This window comes from Trichoderma camerunense, assembly GCF_050948025.1.
Source record: "Trichoderma camerunense strain CBS 138272 chromosome Unknown V8C40scaffold_1, whole genome shotgun sequence".
Lineage (NCBI taxonomy): Eukaryota > Fungi > Ascomycota > Sordariomycetes > Hypocreales > Hypocreaceae > Trichoderma > Trichoderma camerunense.
Window position 1 is genome coordinate 3563756 of NW_028145369.1, and position 16279 is coordinate 3580034.

Sequence of the window (16279 nt, forward strand, 5' to 3'; positions counted from 1 at the left end):
GTTCAGGATAAAAATGATAAACCACGGTGGGTGGTGATATCTCTGACCGTTTAGGATGAAAATCCACGGTGAGTGGTGATATCTCTGACCGTTCATGATAAAAATCCACGGGTGGTCGTGATATCTCTGACCGTTCATGATAAAAATCCACGGGTGGTCGTGATATCTCTGACCGTTCATGATAAAAATCCACGGTGGGTGGTGATATCTCTGACCGTTCATGATAAAAATCCACGGGTGGTCGTGATATCTCTGACCGTTCATGATAAGAATCCACGGGTGGTCGTGGTAATGGCCTCACTCTTCTATAACGTAAGAGAAGTTTTAAAACTGACTTGTTTTCCATCTTCCTTGCCCATGTTAAAGGGGTCTCGCCGTATTTATCACTCCTTTTTACATTAGCTCCCTTCCTTAAGAGTAGCTTAATAATTGCGGTATTTTTCTTCTGAACAGCCCATATAAGTGGTGTTTGACTGTTTTTATCGCTCATGTCTATCTTAGCCCTCTTACTTAAGAGTAGCTCAACGATCGCGATGTTATCCTCTTTAATAGCCCATATAAGTGGTGTATAGCCGTTTGTCTTTCTCGTGTTTATGTTAGCTCCCGCGTTTAATAGTACTTCAAGGATCGCCAAGTTATTCGACTCAATAGCAAGTTGTAGTGGTGTCTGACAAGAATCGGCCGCCGTATTTGCACAAGGTCCCTGCTTCAGTAGTAACTTAACGAAATCCTCATGTCTCTGTTTAATGGCCCACAGTAGCGTCGACGGGCGCTTTCTATCTTCTTTTTGAATGCGAGCATCCCAATCGAGCAGAAGTTCAACGATCCGTGTCTGTCCTCTTGCCGCAGCCCATGTTAGTGGTGTCCAGCCACCCTTATTTTTCACCTCAACATCAGCTCCCTTTTGAAGCAGTAGCTTGATGGTAGCATCACAGCCACTGATTGTGGCTAATAAGAGTGACGTCCGGCCGTATGCGGTATCTTGTGCTTCAATATCCGCCCCGCTTTCAAGAAGCAGTCTTGCAATGTTATCGTATCCTTTCTCCGCCGCCCACATTAGCGATGTCTGACCGAATGTAACATCTCTTGCTTCAGTGTTGGCTTCATTTTCGAGCAACAATTTAACAACAGCTTCATATCTGGATTTGGCCGCCCATAATAGGGGTGTTTGACCGTACGCTGTGTCTTTTGCCTCAGTATCTGCTTTCGCTTCAAGCAATAGCTTAACAATAGCGTCGTGTCCCTGTTTAGAGGCCCATAACAATGGCGTGCGGCCATGTTCATTTGCATCAATATCAGCTCCCTTCTCAAGCAGTAGCTTAACGACGTCGTCTCGCCCCTGAGTGGAAGCCCATAACAGCGGTGTCCGAGTATGTACGGTATCTCTCGCCTCAATATCGGCTCCGTTTTCTAGACACAGCTTGGCAACAATAGTATGACCACAATAAGAGGCTATCATGAGATCAGTAAAGTGTTCGGTAGGTTGCAGACCTGTGGTCTGCCAAAAGAGGTCAAACCACGATGAATAGCTCTTCGAATTCGCATCGCATATCTTGAGAACGGATAGCAGAATAGCACTATCATTCGTAATATGAGATTCACGAAGATGCGCATTCCAATTTTTTGCCGAATACTCTAAGAGTGCGTGTGTGCCATGCGGTTGATCGCGCTCCCCCATAATATCTGGCGAGTTGAATAGGCCAAGGTAGAGCACGCAGATCTCTGCAAGAACGGTTTGTGCGTCGCGAACTGTGATTGAGTGTTTCCATTGTAACCCAGCTGTGGTGGATTCGGATGATGCCAAATCTGCTAGAAGAAAGTCACGGGCTGTCTGATGAAGGAAATAAATCCTCCCATGATATATTGTGATGAATAATCCGCACCAAGACCTTAGACGCGACTTGAAATATTGCTCCTGCTCTAAGTCAAGATCGTGGAAGTTATGTATAGTCTTATCCATGTTTACCGCAACGTTCATTTCTGATAGCGTCAGTGGCCGATTAGCCACTAAGATAATACTTAAAGCCTTTCCAACCATCGGATTGTCTTTAGACTTGTTAAGTATTTGCTCATATGCTTCATTAAGGCTTTTCGGAAGCGTCGTGATAATAGATTCAACTTCCTTTAGAGTCTTTTTAAAGGTTTCTTTCTCCAAGTAATTAAATATTAAAAATACCCAGAGATAAGTGCGGTTAGGAGTACCCCACAACCTATGTTCGAGATAGTTTTTAATTTCAGGCGGCAGGTTGTTCTTTTTAGACAGCCGTGCAGCTCTATGAGTGATAACGCAATTAATCTCTTGACTAATAGCGTCTGATTCCTCCTCTCCTGGTATTCGAATATTTGGAAAGTGGTCCCTTAAGCATTGAAATCTGGAAACAATTTGCTCATATGGGCGGCATGTCAGAAGACATTTCAGCTTGCCCTGAGCTATATGCGTTTCTGAAAATTGGATTTCAATATGCTTTATCAAATTCTGGAAATCCGATTCGAGACATTCATCCAGGGCATCGAGAACTATAATGATAGGTCCAGCTTGCATATCGTTGATAACGTTCCGTAGGACTTCCCAGAGCGACTCAGTTGAGTTAATTAAACCGTTTCCATCTGTGCGAAATTTCGCCATTGCATGATTAATTAACGCCGGTTTCTGAGTAAATAGCTGGTGAAGTAATGCGCAGAGTGCTTGTCGAATAGTGTTTTGGTCTTGATCCTTGAAGAAGAAATAGCAAATAGTTGCTGATCTTGGCAAGCCGTGATCTATCAGGTACTTAGCTAATACCGACTTTCCGCAACCGGGATCTGCAGTTACTACTAAAGGTCCGGATTCTTGCTGCAGCCATTTCTGGAAATAGTCGTGATGGAGAAACCACATGCACGTGCCTTCAACTCGTTCTTCCACCAAATCTTTATACCATTCATAGGTAGCATCCTTGTCACTAGCTGTGAGACGAAACAGCTGGTGGCATATTTGCTCACTTTCAGTCAGCCGCTCTTTGGCAAAGCTTTTCTGAATTTGGACGTTCTCTTTGGCGACAATGAGATGCTGCTCTGAAATACCGATGAGATCTACATTTCATATCAGTATAGATCAAATAATAAATTTTTTTATTAATATTTACCTGACAGCCTGTCTTTAATTGTAATCTCGGCTTCTAATTTGTTTGGAGCTATTCGGTAGAGAAGAGATTTTGCATATGCTGAGGCAGTCATAGCTGCATAGCGCTGCCATTCGTCGTTTTTGTGCGAATCTGAATAGTCGCAGATGCCGCGGATAACAAGGCATGGAAAGTGGTTCACAAGACCAGCGGCTTCCATTTCAAAGCAAAGAACATCTTTGTCAGCCACAAGTTTATCCCGAATTATAGCATTCTTCATGAGCTGGTTCGCTGAGGCGATCAAGCCATAGTGGACCACTGGATCATCGTCTTCGTAGGTTCGCTCGGGTCGATGAATAAGATTCAGCGGATCGTCACCACAGACGAGGGCACATCTTTCCCTATTGTCCGAAGAATGAACATAATGCGACTTGTAGAGTTTATCAGACGTTGCTTCAGGTCGCCCGAAGTTCTTGCGCAGCTTTTCATTTTCATTTCCATCAAGTACACTGCTGACAGCTTTCGCAAGCAGATTTCCTTTAGATTCGTGCTCTGCCATGACTCCATTCACAGCTGAAAGGAGAACCAACGGTGGCTTATTCAAGAACATGATCTTTTGAAACATTTGACCCTGTCCCTGCAGAGTATCGCCGTAGTCATACTGGAAAACACTGCCATTCCCGTTGCTGGAGACACCTACCACAATGTCGCCAAGGCGGATGTCATGCTTTGGGCTGGGAGCGCCGCCACCGAGTCCGACCATGAGGCCGATTCTGATGTTGGGGAAACTGTGTAGCATGTCTCTCGCGACGCTTGCGGCAGATGCCAATCCATATTCACCGCAAGGGAGGACTGCGATGGCCACATTGTGTCTTCCAATCTTTCCCAATGTATAATCGTTGTTATCGTGCGGTGAGACATATTTAGGTGACTCGTGGGTTTCGTCGAGAAAGGCCTGTGCAGCGACATATGCCGGAAGTGTCGCGCAAATCCAACCGACGGTGTAGTTATTCGTGTCAGACATGATTCCTCATCGAAAGACGGGCACGCAATTGCTAAACAGATAGGTTTGACATTTGTTCTGATGGATTAACCGCTCAAGCATTTCCCCGCCCTCATTCCAAGTTGGCTGCACCAATGGCGAGCAGCCTCGCGTGTTCCTCCAATAACATCATGCCAGCTCCTACTAGGGTTTATAAGCAAACATCTAGGCGCACGCAGTTTATCTAAAATCATGGTCAACTTGAAGTATACTGAGACCTCATTGTTTCATTATTTGAAGTTCCACTCGAGTAGACTACAGGGAAAACTTTCTAGTAGCAGGTCCAGGCAAGTATATGCCGGTCCTGCCGTAGTTCAGATTGCCAGCGAACTAATGTTGCCAAAAAAAAGGTGCCAACAATGACTTTATTATGGAATAATTATAAATCATAGTTGCGGGTTACATCTACGTTGATGAGGCCCTGATATAACTCGCGGCAGCTAGAGCCGCGAAAATTCCTGTAAGTAGAATGGATAGTTGCCAAGAAATGTAACATAGATATGCTAAAGGCAGGGGTAGCAACTTGGGTTTTGGACGTGAAGTATATCAGGTTGACCAGGCTGCCGCTATGGTAATAGCCCGTTGCAATGCTCTCTTAACTGCCCGTTGAGTATGTGATTAAATAAAGCAGAGGAAAAAGAAAGTATACGCAGTGAGTAGGGCTTTCAATGTATACTCGGTACAATTGCCACCGTTAAACATTGCAGAATAACAACTTACGACAGCCCCTTTGCCGAGGTCCTAAATAGGAATGTATTTTCGAATTCCCCGCATAGAAAACAAGTCTCCGTAGAATATCGGCACATACATGCAGTAACCTCTACTTGCTGTAGCATTTTGAAAGAATTAATTTAGGAGACAAGAAATGCCTAGAGCGGGAGCGGGCGCGAACAGGACCATTCCTCGTGTGGTTCCGGGAATGGGTTATTAGGCAATATGCCGGATTCCCGCACACCAAACCAACGACAACTTAATGGTGTCTTCATTCACCGCAGTTAGAAGAGAGTGATCAAAATACAATGTGTCGAGACTAGCCATAACTCTTAGATTACTTCACCAATAGGTATCGGCACTTGTAGCTGTTAACTCGGAAGAAATCCCGCTCAACCCGCGGATATTAACCAGTTGCGGCAGGTCATCAAATGATATCCACAAGAGTATAGACGGCAAATTGGGCGGTTTTCCCGTTATATTAAACCAACTGCGTGTTTCGCTAGCTCAACAGCCAAGTCGCTCGGCGTAAGTGACAGGTGTCTCGGTGCTTATTTGCAGCATTGCATATCCATACTAATCGTATTCTTTCATCACCATCCTCATAGAGTTAAGCTTAGGCTACGGAGTAGATTGTCACAATTAAGCATCCTTACTAGGGCTGTCAAAATTCCGTTTCACAGAATCCACTTGTGAAATGTATATAAACAAGCCAATAGACCGCATTTCACTAATCAATCAGATCAGTTAAGATATCCAGCGCCTGTTCAAACAAAATACATTCAATATGAAGGTTCAACTCCCGGCTTAGATGCTTCCCATTTATTCTTTGGACTTAAATTAATTGGTCTGACAGGCTGTCATTGTCTCTGCCCTTGTTGGGTTGGCTTCCGCAGCCCCCTCTGCACTTGCTGGTGTCAACTACAACCAATGGTGGGATGCGGGTTGCAACGGCCGAGCCCTCCTAGGAGGCTCACTGACCCAGGGATTTTGCACCATAGTTGAGAGCTTCCCTGGGGCAAGCATCAAGCTTACGCCGACAAGTCCATGCCCTGCAGGCACTTCGCCACAGGTTACTATTTCCACCACGAACGACTGCGACAATGATCAGCCTGACTGGACGTTTATTGCGACGGACGAATGTGTTAACGTCACCATTCAACCATCGGCAATCCACCTTAACTGTGTGTAGTTGGAAAATGGGGGGCATGTGAACAATGGGGGAGATTTGTGATTTGTTCTTGCTGTACAGGCCCTGAATAAATAAAACGAAATCTAACAACTCGGTTGCTGTGCTATATTGTATCGCTCAAGTTTCTTTAGCCACCGGACCTGTGAAACTGTCATTATAGAGGTATAATAAGTAGAAGTTGCAGTATACTCTCACTTATTTGCTCGCATAACCTCATATAAGTTCTGATTTCATGATACGGAGTGTTCTGGTTATGCCTTTAGGTTATTAATCACGACGTAAGAGACTAAACTTATCGAACAACTACGTATAAAGCGCTCAGACCGATTCGGCCCTATGTCGTTGCTGAAGTGCCACGTCAGTAACTTGATTGAGAGTGGACAAAATTGAAATATTTCCAAAAAGCTTTGAGGGAATTGCTGAAGGCATAGTCTAAGAAGCGCCTCAGAAGCCACAAAGCTAGACCACAATGATATCATCGTGGGTGAATGACAAAGTCAAAAGGCTACGCCAGCACCATTATGGAGACGCTTGTAGCATAGAACCATGAGGTTGATGATCATTCTGTGTAGAAATTGATATTAAATCTAAAGTACGGTCTATAATTTGCGAAGCTAATTAGTGCAAAAAGTAGGTTGGCATAAGCCAAACCACAGACGGTGCCGATTACCATCCCCAAACTCCCTTGCAAGCCATTACAGATCAATCTCCATAATTATTTCTTCCCCTCCAAATTCCATTGAAACATCTTTTGGAATATCTCCTTTCCATTACCCTCAAGGACATCTCCATGGCAAGGAATGATCGTTGAGAAGTCCCACTTGTTGATGACTCTTAGGCTGTCGTTCATGCTATTGCGATCCTTGGCGCCATGCCAGATAATTCGCTTGGGCCATGTAGCATCTCCGTAGGTGTGCTGCACTCCCTGAAAAAGCTTGTTGAGGAAGCCGCTTGGCCTTTGAGACGCAGGCACCTTGCTGTACTGCTCGGTGGCAGGTAGATTGAACAGGAGATCCGCCTCAATAAGGGTCTTGTCTGGCCTGTAGTTGAAGACAAGTTCCTTGTTTGCATGGCCATCGACGTACTCGTAGTCGAAATCGGCGTCAAATTCGTCGCTGATTTTGATGTCACGCTTGCCATTCCTGGTAAAGACAACGGAGAATTTGTTGTCATCGATCTTAGAGTCCTTGGTTTGCGTCGCGCGCTTCTCGGGAAGGCCCTCCGGACCGATGATTTTGGCGTCAGGGTATTGCTTAGCCCATTCAGAGATGAAGATGTGATGCTCAAAGTCGAGGGCGACGATGTATCCTACGCGACCTCCTTGCTCTGCGACTTTGGTCTTTGTTGCTTCTGTGAGGGCAACGGGGGAGAAAACAGCGAGTGCGCCAGATGTGAGTCTCACTATTTGATGAATGAGTATCAATGTTACAAACAATGAGATTTATATAGAAGCTTCGAGACATACCAAGTGTTCCACGGCCGCCAATGCTGAGCTTGCCAAATCGTGAAAAGGGCACAGAGAAAGTGGTGACGTTGGGAGTGACATTGCGGATGACCATAAGGTCTGCCGGATTAGTTGGGATCAAGCCAGCCGACATGATGTTTCTCGTTTGAAAAGGTCGAAGTAAAAGCGAAAATATGCGTTTGTAGCTCTGTTGTGTGTAACTGTGTGTATAACAGTGAGTTGAAGTGTTAAAAGTTGAGGGCGGTGGTGGTGGTGGTGTTATTAAATGATTTGTTGCGTGAAGTCATAATGAAAACATTCGATCTCAATGATGCAACGCGACCTATTTAAACACTTACGCCATCATGCTAAAACAGACCTGATACACGTATCGTCGATAACTCAAATCATGGATGCGCTCGGTTCATCCGTAGGGCAGATTTAGTAAGCACGTTAAACGTCGGGGCCTTAATACGAAAATTGCCAGGCGCGTCGTTAGTGGCGAAGGATGCGTTTGTGCATTTGGAATTCCAAATATCTCTGCAGGGCGCCCCAGCTAGAATGCAATGGAGAGTTGAGCTTAGCTAACCATGATCCGAATGTGGCTGTTGTCAAGCCGAGGCTCACCACCAGAACCCCAGAAGAAGAAGATCTACCTCGGGAAAGGCCCAATCGAGCTTGTTGTTAATGTCAGATTTCAGGGAGCTAAAGCGAGGCCAGGGCAATGACATCAAGGCCGTTGAACTCGGACACGGAGCAAGATTGCCCGGCCGTCGTGCCACCCCGGCTTTTCGGTCTGATTGAGCAACCCGTCGATATAAAATACAGCGGGCTTGTCCGAACTCGTCCGGATAGGATATCTGATAGGATATTTTATTTCATTTACTTTGCTTTGCTTTGCGCAAGCGATAGTATTTGAGTTATTGTTAATTTGTCGCATATGTTTATTGTTTGAACCGACGCAGAAACAGCATGCCCCCTGGGTGAATTAGCGCAAAGCCCCCAAGATCACTAATAAACACGTAAGATGGCTAAATCTCAAGTTGCAAAACTAAAATCCAACTTCGCCAAAACAGCCAACACTTCAACCAGATATCTACTACTGCAGCTCAATATTGACGAAGGATAAGCATCGCGTAAAATTAATCCGCTGTTATTCATACTATTTAGATACTTTACACCCTCGCTGTCGAATACCTCTAGCTTATGCTCCTCTCCATGGAGCTTCCGGCCCAGGCTCTTATAGAGCTCAGGACTTGTTGCACTTCAGCCTCCATGAGCCGCACCTACTCTATGCCAACAATGTCTTGTACTTCTTTACCAGCGGTAAAGAGGTAGGACATTAACTCGGGAAAAAAAAAAGACGAACCCACCCCGAAGCCGCGTCATGTCGATATATATTGATCTCTTTGCATATCTTCTTGTCGACCGATACCTATCTAATGATAGGTCGTTGATCTGGCCAATTTTCTGCTATATCTCAATCCGCCACTATTGGAAACGCAATTATATTGAGACCGTCTTCTATACGTGTACGTACGTATGATTCAAGGACCAGAGTATGTCAGACCTATCCTTGGCTCCACGAAAACTTTGCGTAGCGCCTTACACCAAAGAAGTCTTGAATCCTCGAATATGTCGAGTTTAAAGTCTTCTGTTTTTCCTCTCAAATTCTGTGTCACATAGATGTATTTGTAACGACATCTTATTGGCTTCCGCTTTTCTGCCTGACTTCTTATATAGGGTGTACCAAGCAATCGACCCATTCATCGGTAACTCCTGTAGAGAAGAGTTTCTATTTCCCTGTCCAAGCCATATTTTACTATTCAACAGGGATCTTTCTCTTCTCCTTACGGCAAACGGCCAATCAGAGCGCTGTAACGTAAATAACTGGAGGTACAGGAGTTGCCACGATGTCGACAGCTCGACTGAAGTCACTCCGATCCGGCCACAGGTCTCTCAAAATTTCTCCCCGTTTCCTTTTATTTAAGAATTTAGCCATCAATAATGCCACTCTGTCGTTATTTCTTTCCCCTAAAGCTCTCGCCAACTGCATAGCCGGCATCCACGACATTGTGGAGGCCGCTGACAATTGAATGCGTGGATTGGCTTGTTGCCATACGCATACCAGACTAGATGGAGTGCTCTAAGCCTACAAAGCCGTTTATATTGTTCATAGAAAGCAATCAGCTTTAAATCAGGAATATTGAGTTTCTCCAGAGACTCCTGTAGATAGCCTCCCCGCCTTATTATGGTGGCCAATAGTTTCTCTTGCAGGAGGTGACGAAAATAAAAGTGTGCCACTGAACGGCTACTCGTATTGTCCCCTTGAAGAAACAAACGGTATCTCATACTTGCTATCAGTTGCGTGATGGCTTACTCTAACAGGAAGCAATACATTCCATATCTTTGACTGCCGATGCGCAGCGACCAGCAACGCCTTTAAGAATCAGGGGCCATCAAAGAATTTATTGATAGTAGACAACAATTGTCCCAACTTGATGTATTATGCGCACTGGTATATCCAAACTCTATGTCAAACCTGACATCTTGAACCCTCAGCAATTCCATTGCCACCTCCTCGTCTTCCGACGTTCCCATTTTGATCCGATTTCTAAATGCTCGACACGAGGACGTTAAAATCCCTCCAATAAGAGAAACAAAGGAAATAATTAAACGACTCCAACGCCCAGGACGTGTTCAACACGTTTACCTCGGTGAGGTAGATTGTTCAAACTCCGTCTGCACTCGGATTCCGTGTAATGGTATATCGTCCCTTGTATCGTCAGCCGGAGGTTCGTTCATCCAGGAGGTTTTAACAGTGTGTCTATACCCTTTCGTGTCAGGTCTAAATTGAGAGTTCATCACGACCGGATGAGACCCATTGTTGAGGCTACCGTCGGACTCAGTTTCGTCATCGAGGCGGTAGAAGGCGTTGCCACTCGCTCTGCGCTTCGATTCTCCGGCGAGGCCATTGACGCTCTTGTTCTGGCTGGGGCCGCTCAGGTTCGACTTGTTGAGGTTGGAAGACTTGGCGCCGCTGGTTCCTCGGTTCGGGGACAAAAAGTTGCGCTTGATGCCGATGCTTCTGGCGAAGAGTCGAAGAACAGGCAGTAGGGTGGGAAGACAGGCGGAAACGATACCGGCGGAAACTTCGATGACTGTCCAGCCAACGGTTGGCGCCAGGGTGTAAGTGGGATCGCTGTTTGTGTACGTGAAAAGCACCGAGGTACGGTAAGCCGAGGCAAAAACGACACTATGAACAGTTGTCAGTAAAAGTGGCATATAAAAAGAGAAGGATGCCGTAGCAGAAATGCAGGCAGGACTCTACAAATCGCAACAACACGTACAAGAAACCCAAGCCAAAGGCAAAGGTCAAACCCATCTTCTCCGTCGTCCTCAGCTGAAGCTTCCAGATCTGAGGGATGGGCAAAAACAGGATGGCGAGATCGGTAAAGATGGTCGACGAGGCATTGGCGATCCAAGTGCCGACCTGGTTGATGCAGTGGCCAGGGAGATCAGGGTACCACAGCTTCTGGACGGGCACGCAGATGAAGATGAAGAGGAAGGTAATGCAAACGACCCAAGCCATGACGAATCCACCGACCGCCCAGGCCATCTTCTTGAAGTATGGCACGTGGAAGATGCGGTAGTACATGAGCAATAGACTGATCTTGGTCCAGCCAAGGTTCCAGGCGTAGAGGATTTCGGCCACCAGCAGCCACTTTGCCATCATGACAATCCTCGCAGGCTCAACCTTGTCAGCATGGAGGCCCATGCCATTGTCGTACATGGCAAAGATGAAGCCAACAACAACGAGATACCATCCCTATCAAAGTTTTACAACTTTAGTTATTTTGGTCCTGTTTGGAGGCAAAGCCTGTCTGGTCGAACAAGCCTCGTCGTTTGAGTAAACCTACCAGTGAGAATATAATCATGCGGTCATCCCATCCCAACGCCTGCTGTCTGAGCCGACGACTGATGATGCGCAGGATGACACAAACAACAGCCAGGACAGTCATGGACGCTGTTACTTGCACGGTCCATGGCTGAAGGTTGTCGGCGTTGAAGCCCGGCAGACCCGGCAGAACTGATGGAGTTTCCTCTGCCATGACGATTCCCTCAATCGGAGCCATGGAGCATTTCGGAGTTTGAAGGTCAATGAATACTGTACATTCCGGGGCTGGACAGGATGAGGCGGTCTTTCATACTTGTTTCCTTTTTTCCCCTCTACTTTGCCTTACCGTTGCCTTGCCATTGCCTTGCCGTTGCCTTACTGTTGCCTCGCTTATCCCCTTCGTTATTAGTGTCTCTCTGTCAATCAGACGGCCCCCATGGCAATCAGGTCCACGCTACCGGGCTCATGTCAGGGGGGATGATGTATTGAATGTGGACACCTTGGCGGTGGGCTTGGACCATGATTAAGTGGGAGGCAAACATCATCCCCTTGGCTTGCCCTTGGCCCTCAGGAACTACTAGATGAGGTCTTTTTCCGCGGTGGCACGACTCGCTTGACGTCGATATGTAACCAGTCAAGACGACGATCAGCTCTGGTGCCGTAACGGTCCGTCTTGGTGCCTTATGCAAGCAACGGCGGCCCCATAGGAGCTTTAAACGTACGGTACTTGCTCCACGTCCAACAACTTGTTGACTGTGGCCATGGCGGTACTGTATGCCAGGGTATACAAAAGATAGGCGTATTCAGGCAGGTCCATACGGAGTACTATACATAGGCACTGCCGGCACGATTTAGGTAGGTCGTTCGTCGTAATAATACAAGGTATATACGCATACACTATTCCTCTTGAACACCGAATCGGCGATACCAAGTAATAATCTGACGGGATCAGCGTTCACGTGGGTTAGCGAACTGCTGTGCAAGCATTCTCCCATCGTGCTCATACAGCTTCTGGCCAGGATACCTCGTACTTCGTACATGAGTCTAATTCCATTCTGCCAAGAAACCACCTGAAGAGCCGGGGAATGCTAAAGAGAAAAACAAGATACAAAACGGTCCGGCATATCCAACCCTCTTTGTGCCCTTGCAAGAATAGCGCCAAACACAGAATTACGGGCCTCGGAGCGCGCCGTACCCTTGTCTCAATTCCAATTCAGAGCCAGGTTGCGTGACTCCAAGGGTTTGGCCGTGTGTGCAAGAGGTGCTGTAAGGGAAGTGGGCAGCTCAACTCCCGCCCGGGACCGGGAAACGAGTCATTGGCTCTTCGGCAAGGCTTCAGCATTGTCTCCGGCTTGCCCTCCCAGGTTTCTCTCACGATTCAAGCCATGCTCCGTCAAGTCCTTAACCAGACCAATGGGAATTCTCTTTTACCGTCCCGATTCGTCGACTGGCATTTGCGGCTACCTGATTAGCGCAGACGAACCAAGTGGAGGGACAGGGGCGGACCGCTTCCCAAGTGCCTTCAAGCATGTCTCGTAGCAGAAATTGGAGTTGCTCCCAATGAAAGTTGCTAGAATGAATGTAGAAAAATTTGTCCGGGTATGTCCTGGAGCCCAGGCTTGCCAGGCTATAATGCTACTATCCTGTTCTTTCTTTAGCATTAGTGTTAGGGATCTTCAGGCTATCCTACCTCAACTCCGCACACTCCGCTCTGCCGTCTCCATTTCGCACATTACCGTCCTCAGGCTGCTTTATGCACGCATACTCATACTGTAGCATACCAGAAGTATGCTTGAATCCAATACTATTCTATGGATACAGGACTGGTTATGGGTAAAAATGTCAAGCAGCATGAGGCATTCTCGCGGTTAAAACACAAGAGTTATGGCGGCACAGTCCGGCCGAACTACCCGTATCCTGCAGGTTGCACTTATATACGAATTCCGGACTTGGGGTCTAGTGTCGAAACGAAGCATTGCCTAGGAGCAGCCCCAAGCAGAAACTATACTCCATGCATGTAAGGTACCTACGCGTCATGGCCTGTCACCGATCCGAGTGTAACCAACATACATACAAGTACATACGCTAGCCACGACTAACACCATGCATGCACACACACCTCGGACTACTCCATACGAGTACTCCGTAGCACAATACATGCTCCCTAAACCCATGAGACAGACGGCCTTGTCCCCCCATGTAGACCGGAGGGTAGGCCGGAGGAAAAGGATGAATATCTACACCGCTAGGGAGGAGGCGGGTCGTCCAATTGATGCAGTTTCAACCCCCGCCGAGGCTGGTTCCAAAGCCTGGAGGCATCCGAGGCTCAACTCAAAGACGCGCTTGAGGGGCAATAAAGGCGGCTCCCTTTTTGACCCGTTGCCGGTCCAGCTATCTAAATACAAGTACAGGTAAATATTTAGTCCCCCACGCTTCGCCAGCTCTCTCTCAACTTGAACAAAGAAAGGAGCAAGGAACAACAAGCAACCCAATCCGCTCATCCGCCCTGATTCCACCTCTACTAGACACTTACACGAGATACCATACCTAAGCATATTTGTCTCTCCACACCATCATGACTGCCGGAACCACCATCAGAGTGCCGCATCTCGGCGGAATCGATGCCGGCTACCGTCTTTCCAACGGTGCTGTTGACCCCGCCAAGCCTACCGTCGTGCTCGTCAACTCCATGTGCATGACTTCAGCTCTGTACGACATTCAGTTTGGCAACAAGGCTCTCACTGACGTTGCCAACCTGCTCGCCATCGAGCCTCTCGGCCATGGAGCCACTGAGACCAAGGCAGAGAACTACACCTACTGGGACACGGCCATCATGGCTGTCCAGGTCCTGGAAGCTCTCAACATCAAGAAGGCTTTTGCCCTTGGAACTAGCCAGGGAGGCTGGATTGTTACCAGAATGGCTCTTGTAGCCCCCGAGAAGGTATGTCAAAGCAGTCTTTGTCAAGGCAACTGCCGTACATATATGTATGAGGATGCAAGATACTTATATGGAAAGAGTCCATCCTTGTCCCGTATCCCCATTTTTATTCTTGCCTACTGCACAGCTTCCAACCCGCATGTCTCATTTGCATTCGCCTAACTCGCATGTATCATACACTACTGCTAGTAACAGTAGTGTACTCTCATTGTGAACACAGAGCTGAGATCACCCTGGGAATACGACGCTAACTAGCCTCAACTATAGATCCAGGGTCTCTTGCTCCTGGGCACTTCGCTCGACTACGAGTCCGATGCCTCCCGTCAAAAGGGATGCTGGGATCCCGCAACTATGCTGGGTCCGGTTGTCGACAGCCTGTATAGCACTGAGCCGACCCCAGATTTCCTCATTGACGCAGGTCTGCGGGAGAGCGTCGTTACCCTTGGATTCTCGGGAACTGTCACAGAGGAGACAGCACAGTTCTGGAGAGACACTCTAAACAGCATATACACTGGTGACGAAGGACGAAAGAAGCTCCGTGGTGCCTTTACCAACCTCTTGGAGAGAGATGGCCTGCTGAGACGGGTGAGAGACATCAAGTGCCCTGTCTACTGGATTCAGGTGGGTCATTAATCTGCACTCCTTTACTTTTATTGTCTCAGTCGTTGATATTGACCAAAACCGCAGGGCAACCAGGATCTCGTGTACGGCGTCGACGTACCAAAGGATCACATAAAGGCCTTCTCGGGATCAGTGGAGACCGATTTGTCTTTTACTGACGGTGGTCACTACCTGAATGCCACTTCTCCCAAGGACGTGGACGCAAAGCTGCTGCAGCTGATTAACAAATACTCTGCGTTGTAAATATTAATATCAGACAGTCTTTTTTACAAGTTAAACACCACAAAGTTCTTAGCATAGCAATATCCAAAGACGTTATTGATCGTCATGTACTCCGTACTCGTCACTTCACGATAAAGTGGCGAATAGACTCAAATGTGATATGCAGAAAATGTGACAGATGAGAACTCCACTTGAGCGCCTTCTCTAATGTATTGAATAGGAGACTCGACTTTGAAACCATCAACGATTAATATACTGTCAGCAGCTTAATTCAACGGTCGACGATCTTGCACAAAGTAGGCATCTGTGATCTTCCCTTTTACCTTCAAGTGCCTCATCCATCAGACTAACTCTCCTCATATGTCGCCGTCGCTTAAGCCATTGCCATGTAAACCAGCTCTTTGATTTTCTTCCACCGATTACGTGTCGACCAAATGGAGACTTTTTCAACAGGGGAACCCAAAGACGAACCCACAGGCGAATCCACAGCGCGAATTTGGCGGGTATTGTCGACCAAAGCGGTCAACCATCGCCCCCAAAATCTTTTACGAGATCTGTAGTGAACGACAGGGTCTGAGACATTTTGGTTCGGCGCCGTCCAGACTGCCGAGCTTCTAACCCATGCAAGCCGCTCGACCGGCGCCAGGTGCTAAAATGTTGCCCATTAATCTGTTACTTCAGGGGGGAAGGTTAAATGGCGATCAGTTGGTTCTGTGACATTCCAATCGGGCTGCAATGTAGCCGACCGTCCGAACTTGGAAAGTTTTGCAATTCAATGCGTTGTTGGTCCTCACCTTGCATTTATGGCGATATATTAAAATCTCACCAAATCCGAATAGCTGGGAAGATTGACCCCGGCAGAGGCGAGCGAACTGTAGCCAGTAAGCATCGGCTGCAATGCACAGACAGATCCTTCGCGCAGCCATTCAAGGTTCTTATTTTTTATTTTATCCTTGCCAATAGGAAGCGTTCCGTATGTACTCGCAGCTGGTGGTGTGTTACTAACAGGAGGCCAACATTTTGTGTGTGTGTGCAACTGAATCAAGAAAAAATGGTTCAACTCCAATACTGTAGTCATACGACATCGCCACTTTAAACTTGTGACTGCTTCTC

General features: G+C 47.1%; 5 protein-coding genes across 5 annotated transcripts; 2 read left to right on the forward strand and 3 right to left on the reverse strand.

Annotated features, from left to right (window-relative positions):
- Positions 1 to 708: 708 nt before the first annotated feature.
- V8C40DRAFT_279665 (uncharacterized protein) lies at positions 709 to 4504 on the reverse strand (the record flags this gene model as incomplete). The annotated part of the gene is made up of 3 exons (XM_083221270.1): positions 3123 to 4504; positions 1056 to 3069; positions 709 to 832 (listed from the first exon to the last, which is right to left on the reverse strand). Exons 1-3 carry the CDS (start codon positions 4120 to 4122, stop codon positions 709 to 711), a joined length of 3138 nt encoding a protein of 1045 aa, XP_083079796.1. The 5' UTR covers positions 4123 to 4504.
- Positions 4505 to 5511: 1007 nt separating this feature from the next.
- On the forward strand, positions 5512 to 6340 carry V8C40DRAFT_231639 (uncharacterized protein). Its single transcript, XM_083212972.1, has 2 exons — positions 5512 to 5644; positions 5708 to 6340. The coding sequence occupies exons 1-2, from the start codon at positions 5639 to 5641 to the stop codon at positions 6041 to 6043; spliced, it is 342 nt and encodes a 113-aa protein (XP_083079797.1). The 5' UTR covers positions 5512 to 5638; the 3' UTR covers positions 6044 to 6340.
- A 418-nt stretch (positions 6341 to 6758) lies between these two features.
- On the reverse strand, positions 6759 to 7641 carry V8C40DRAFT_261071 (uncharacterized protein; the record flags this gene model as incomplete). Its single annotated transcript, XM_083219215.1, has 2 exons — positions 6759 to 7444; positions 7509 to 7641. 2 exons carry the CDS (start codon positions 7639 to 7641, stop codon positions 6759 to 6761), a joined length of 819 nt encoding a protein of 272 aa, XP_083079798.1.
- Positions 7642 to 9908: 2267 nt separating this feature from the next.
- Positions 9909 to 12050, reverse strand: V8C40DRAFT_231645 (uncharacterized protein). The gene is made up of 3 exons (XM_083212973.1): positions 11408 to 12050; positions 10838 to 11316; positions 9909 to 10743 (listed from the first exon to the last, which is right to left on the reverse strand). The coding sequence occupies exons 1-3, from the start codon at positions 11621 to 11623 to the stop codon at positions 10197 to 10199; spliced, it is 1242 nt and encodes a 413-aa protein (XP_083079799.1). The 5' UTR covers positions 11624 to 12050; the 3' UTR covers positions 9909 to 10196.
- Positions 12051 to 13462: 1412 nt separating this feature from the next.
- On the forward strand, positions 13463 to 15258 carry V8C40DRAFT_231649 (Alpha/Beta hydrolase protein). Its single transcript, XM_083212974.1, has 4 exons — positions 13463 to 13796; positions 13938 to 14326; positions 14591 to 14944; positions 15011 to 15258. Exons 2-4 carry the CDS (start codon positions 13961 to 13963, stop codon positions 15185 to 15187), a joined length of 897 nt encoding a protein of 298 aa, XP_083079800.1. The 5' UTR covers positions 13463 to 13796; positions 13938 to 13960; the 3' UTR covers positions 15188 to 15258.
- The last annotated feature ends 1021 nt before the right edge of the window (positions 15259 to 16279 follow it).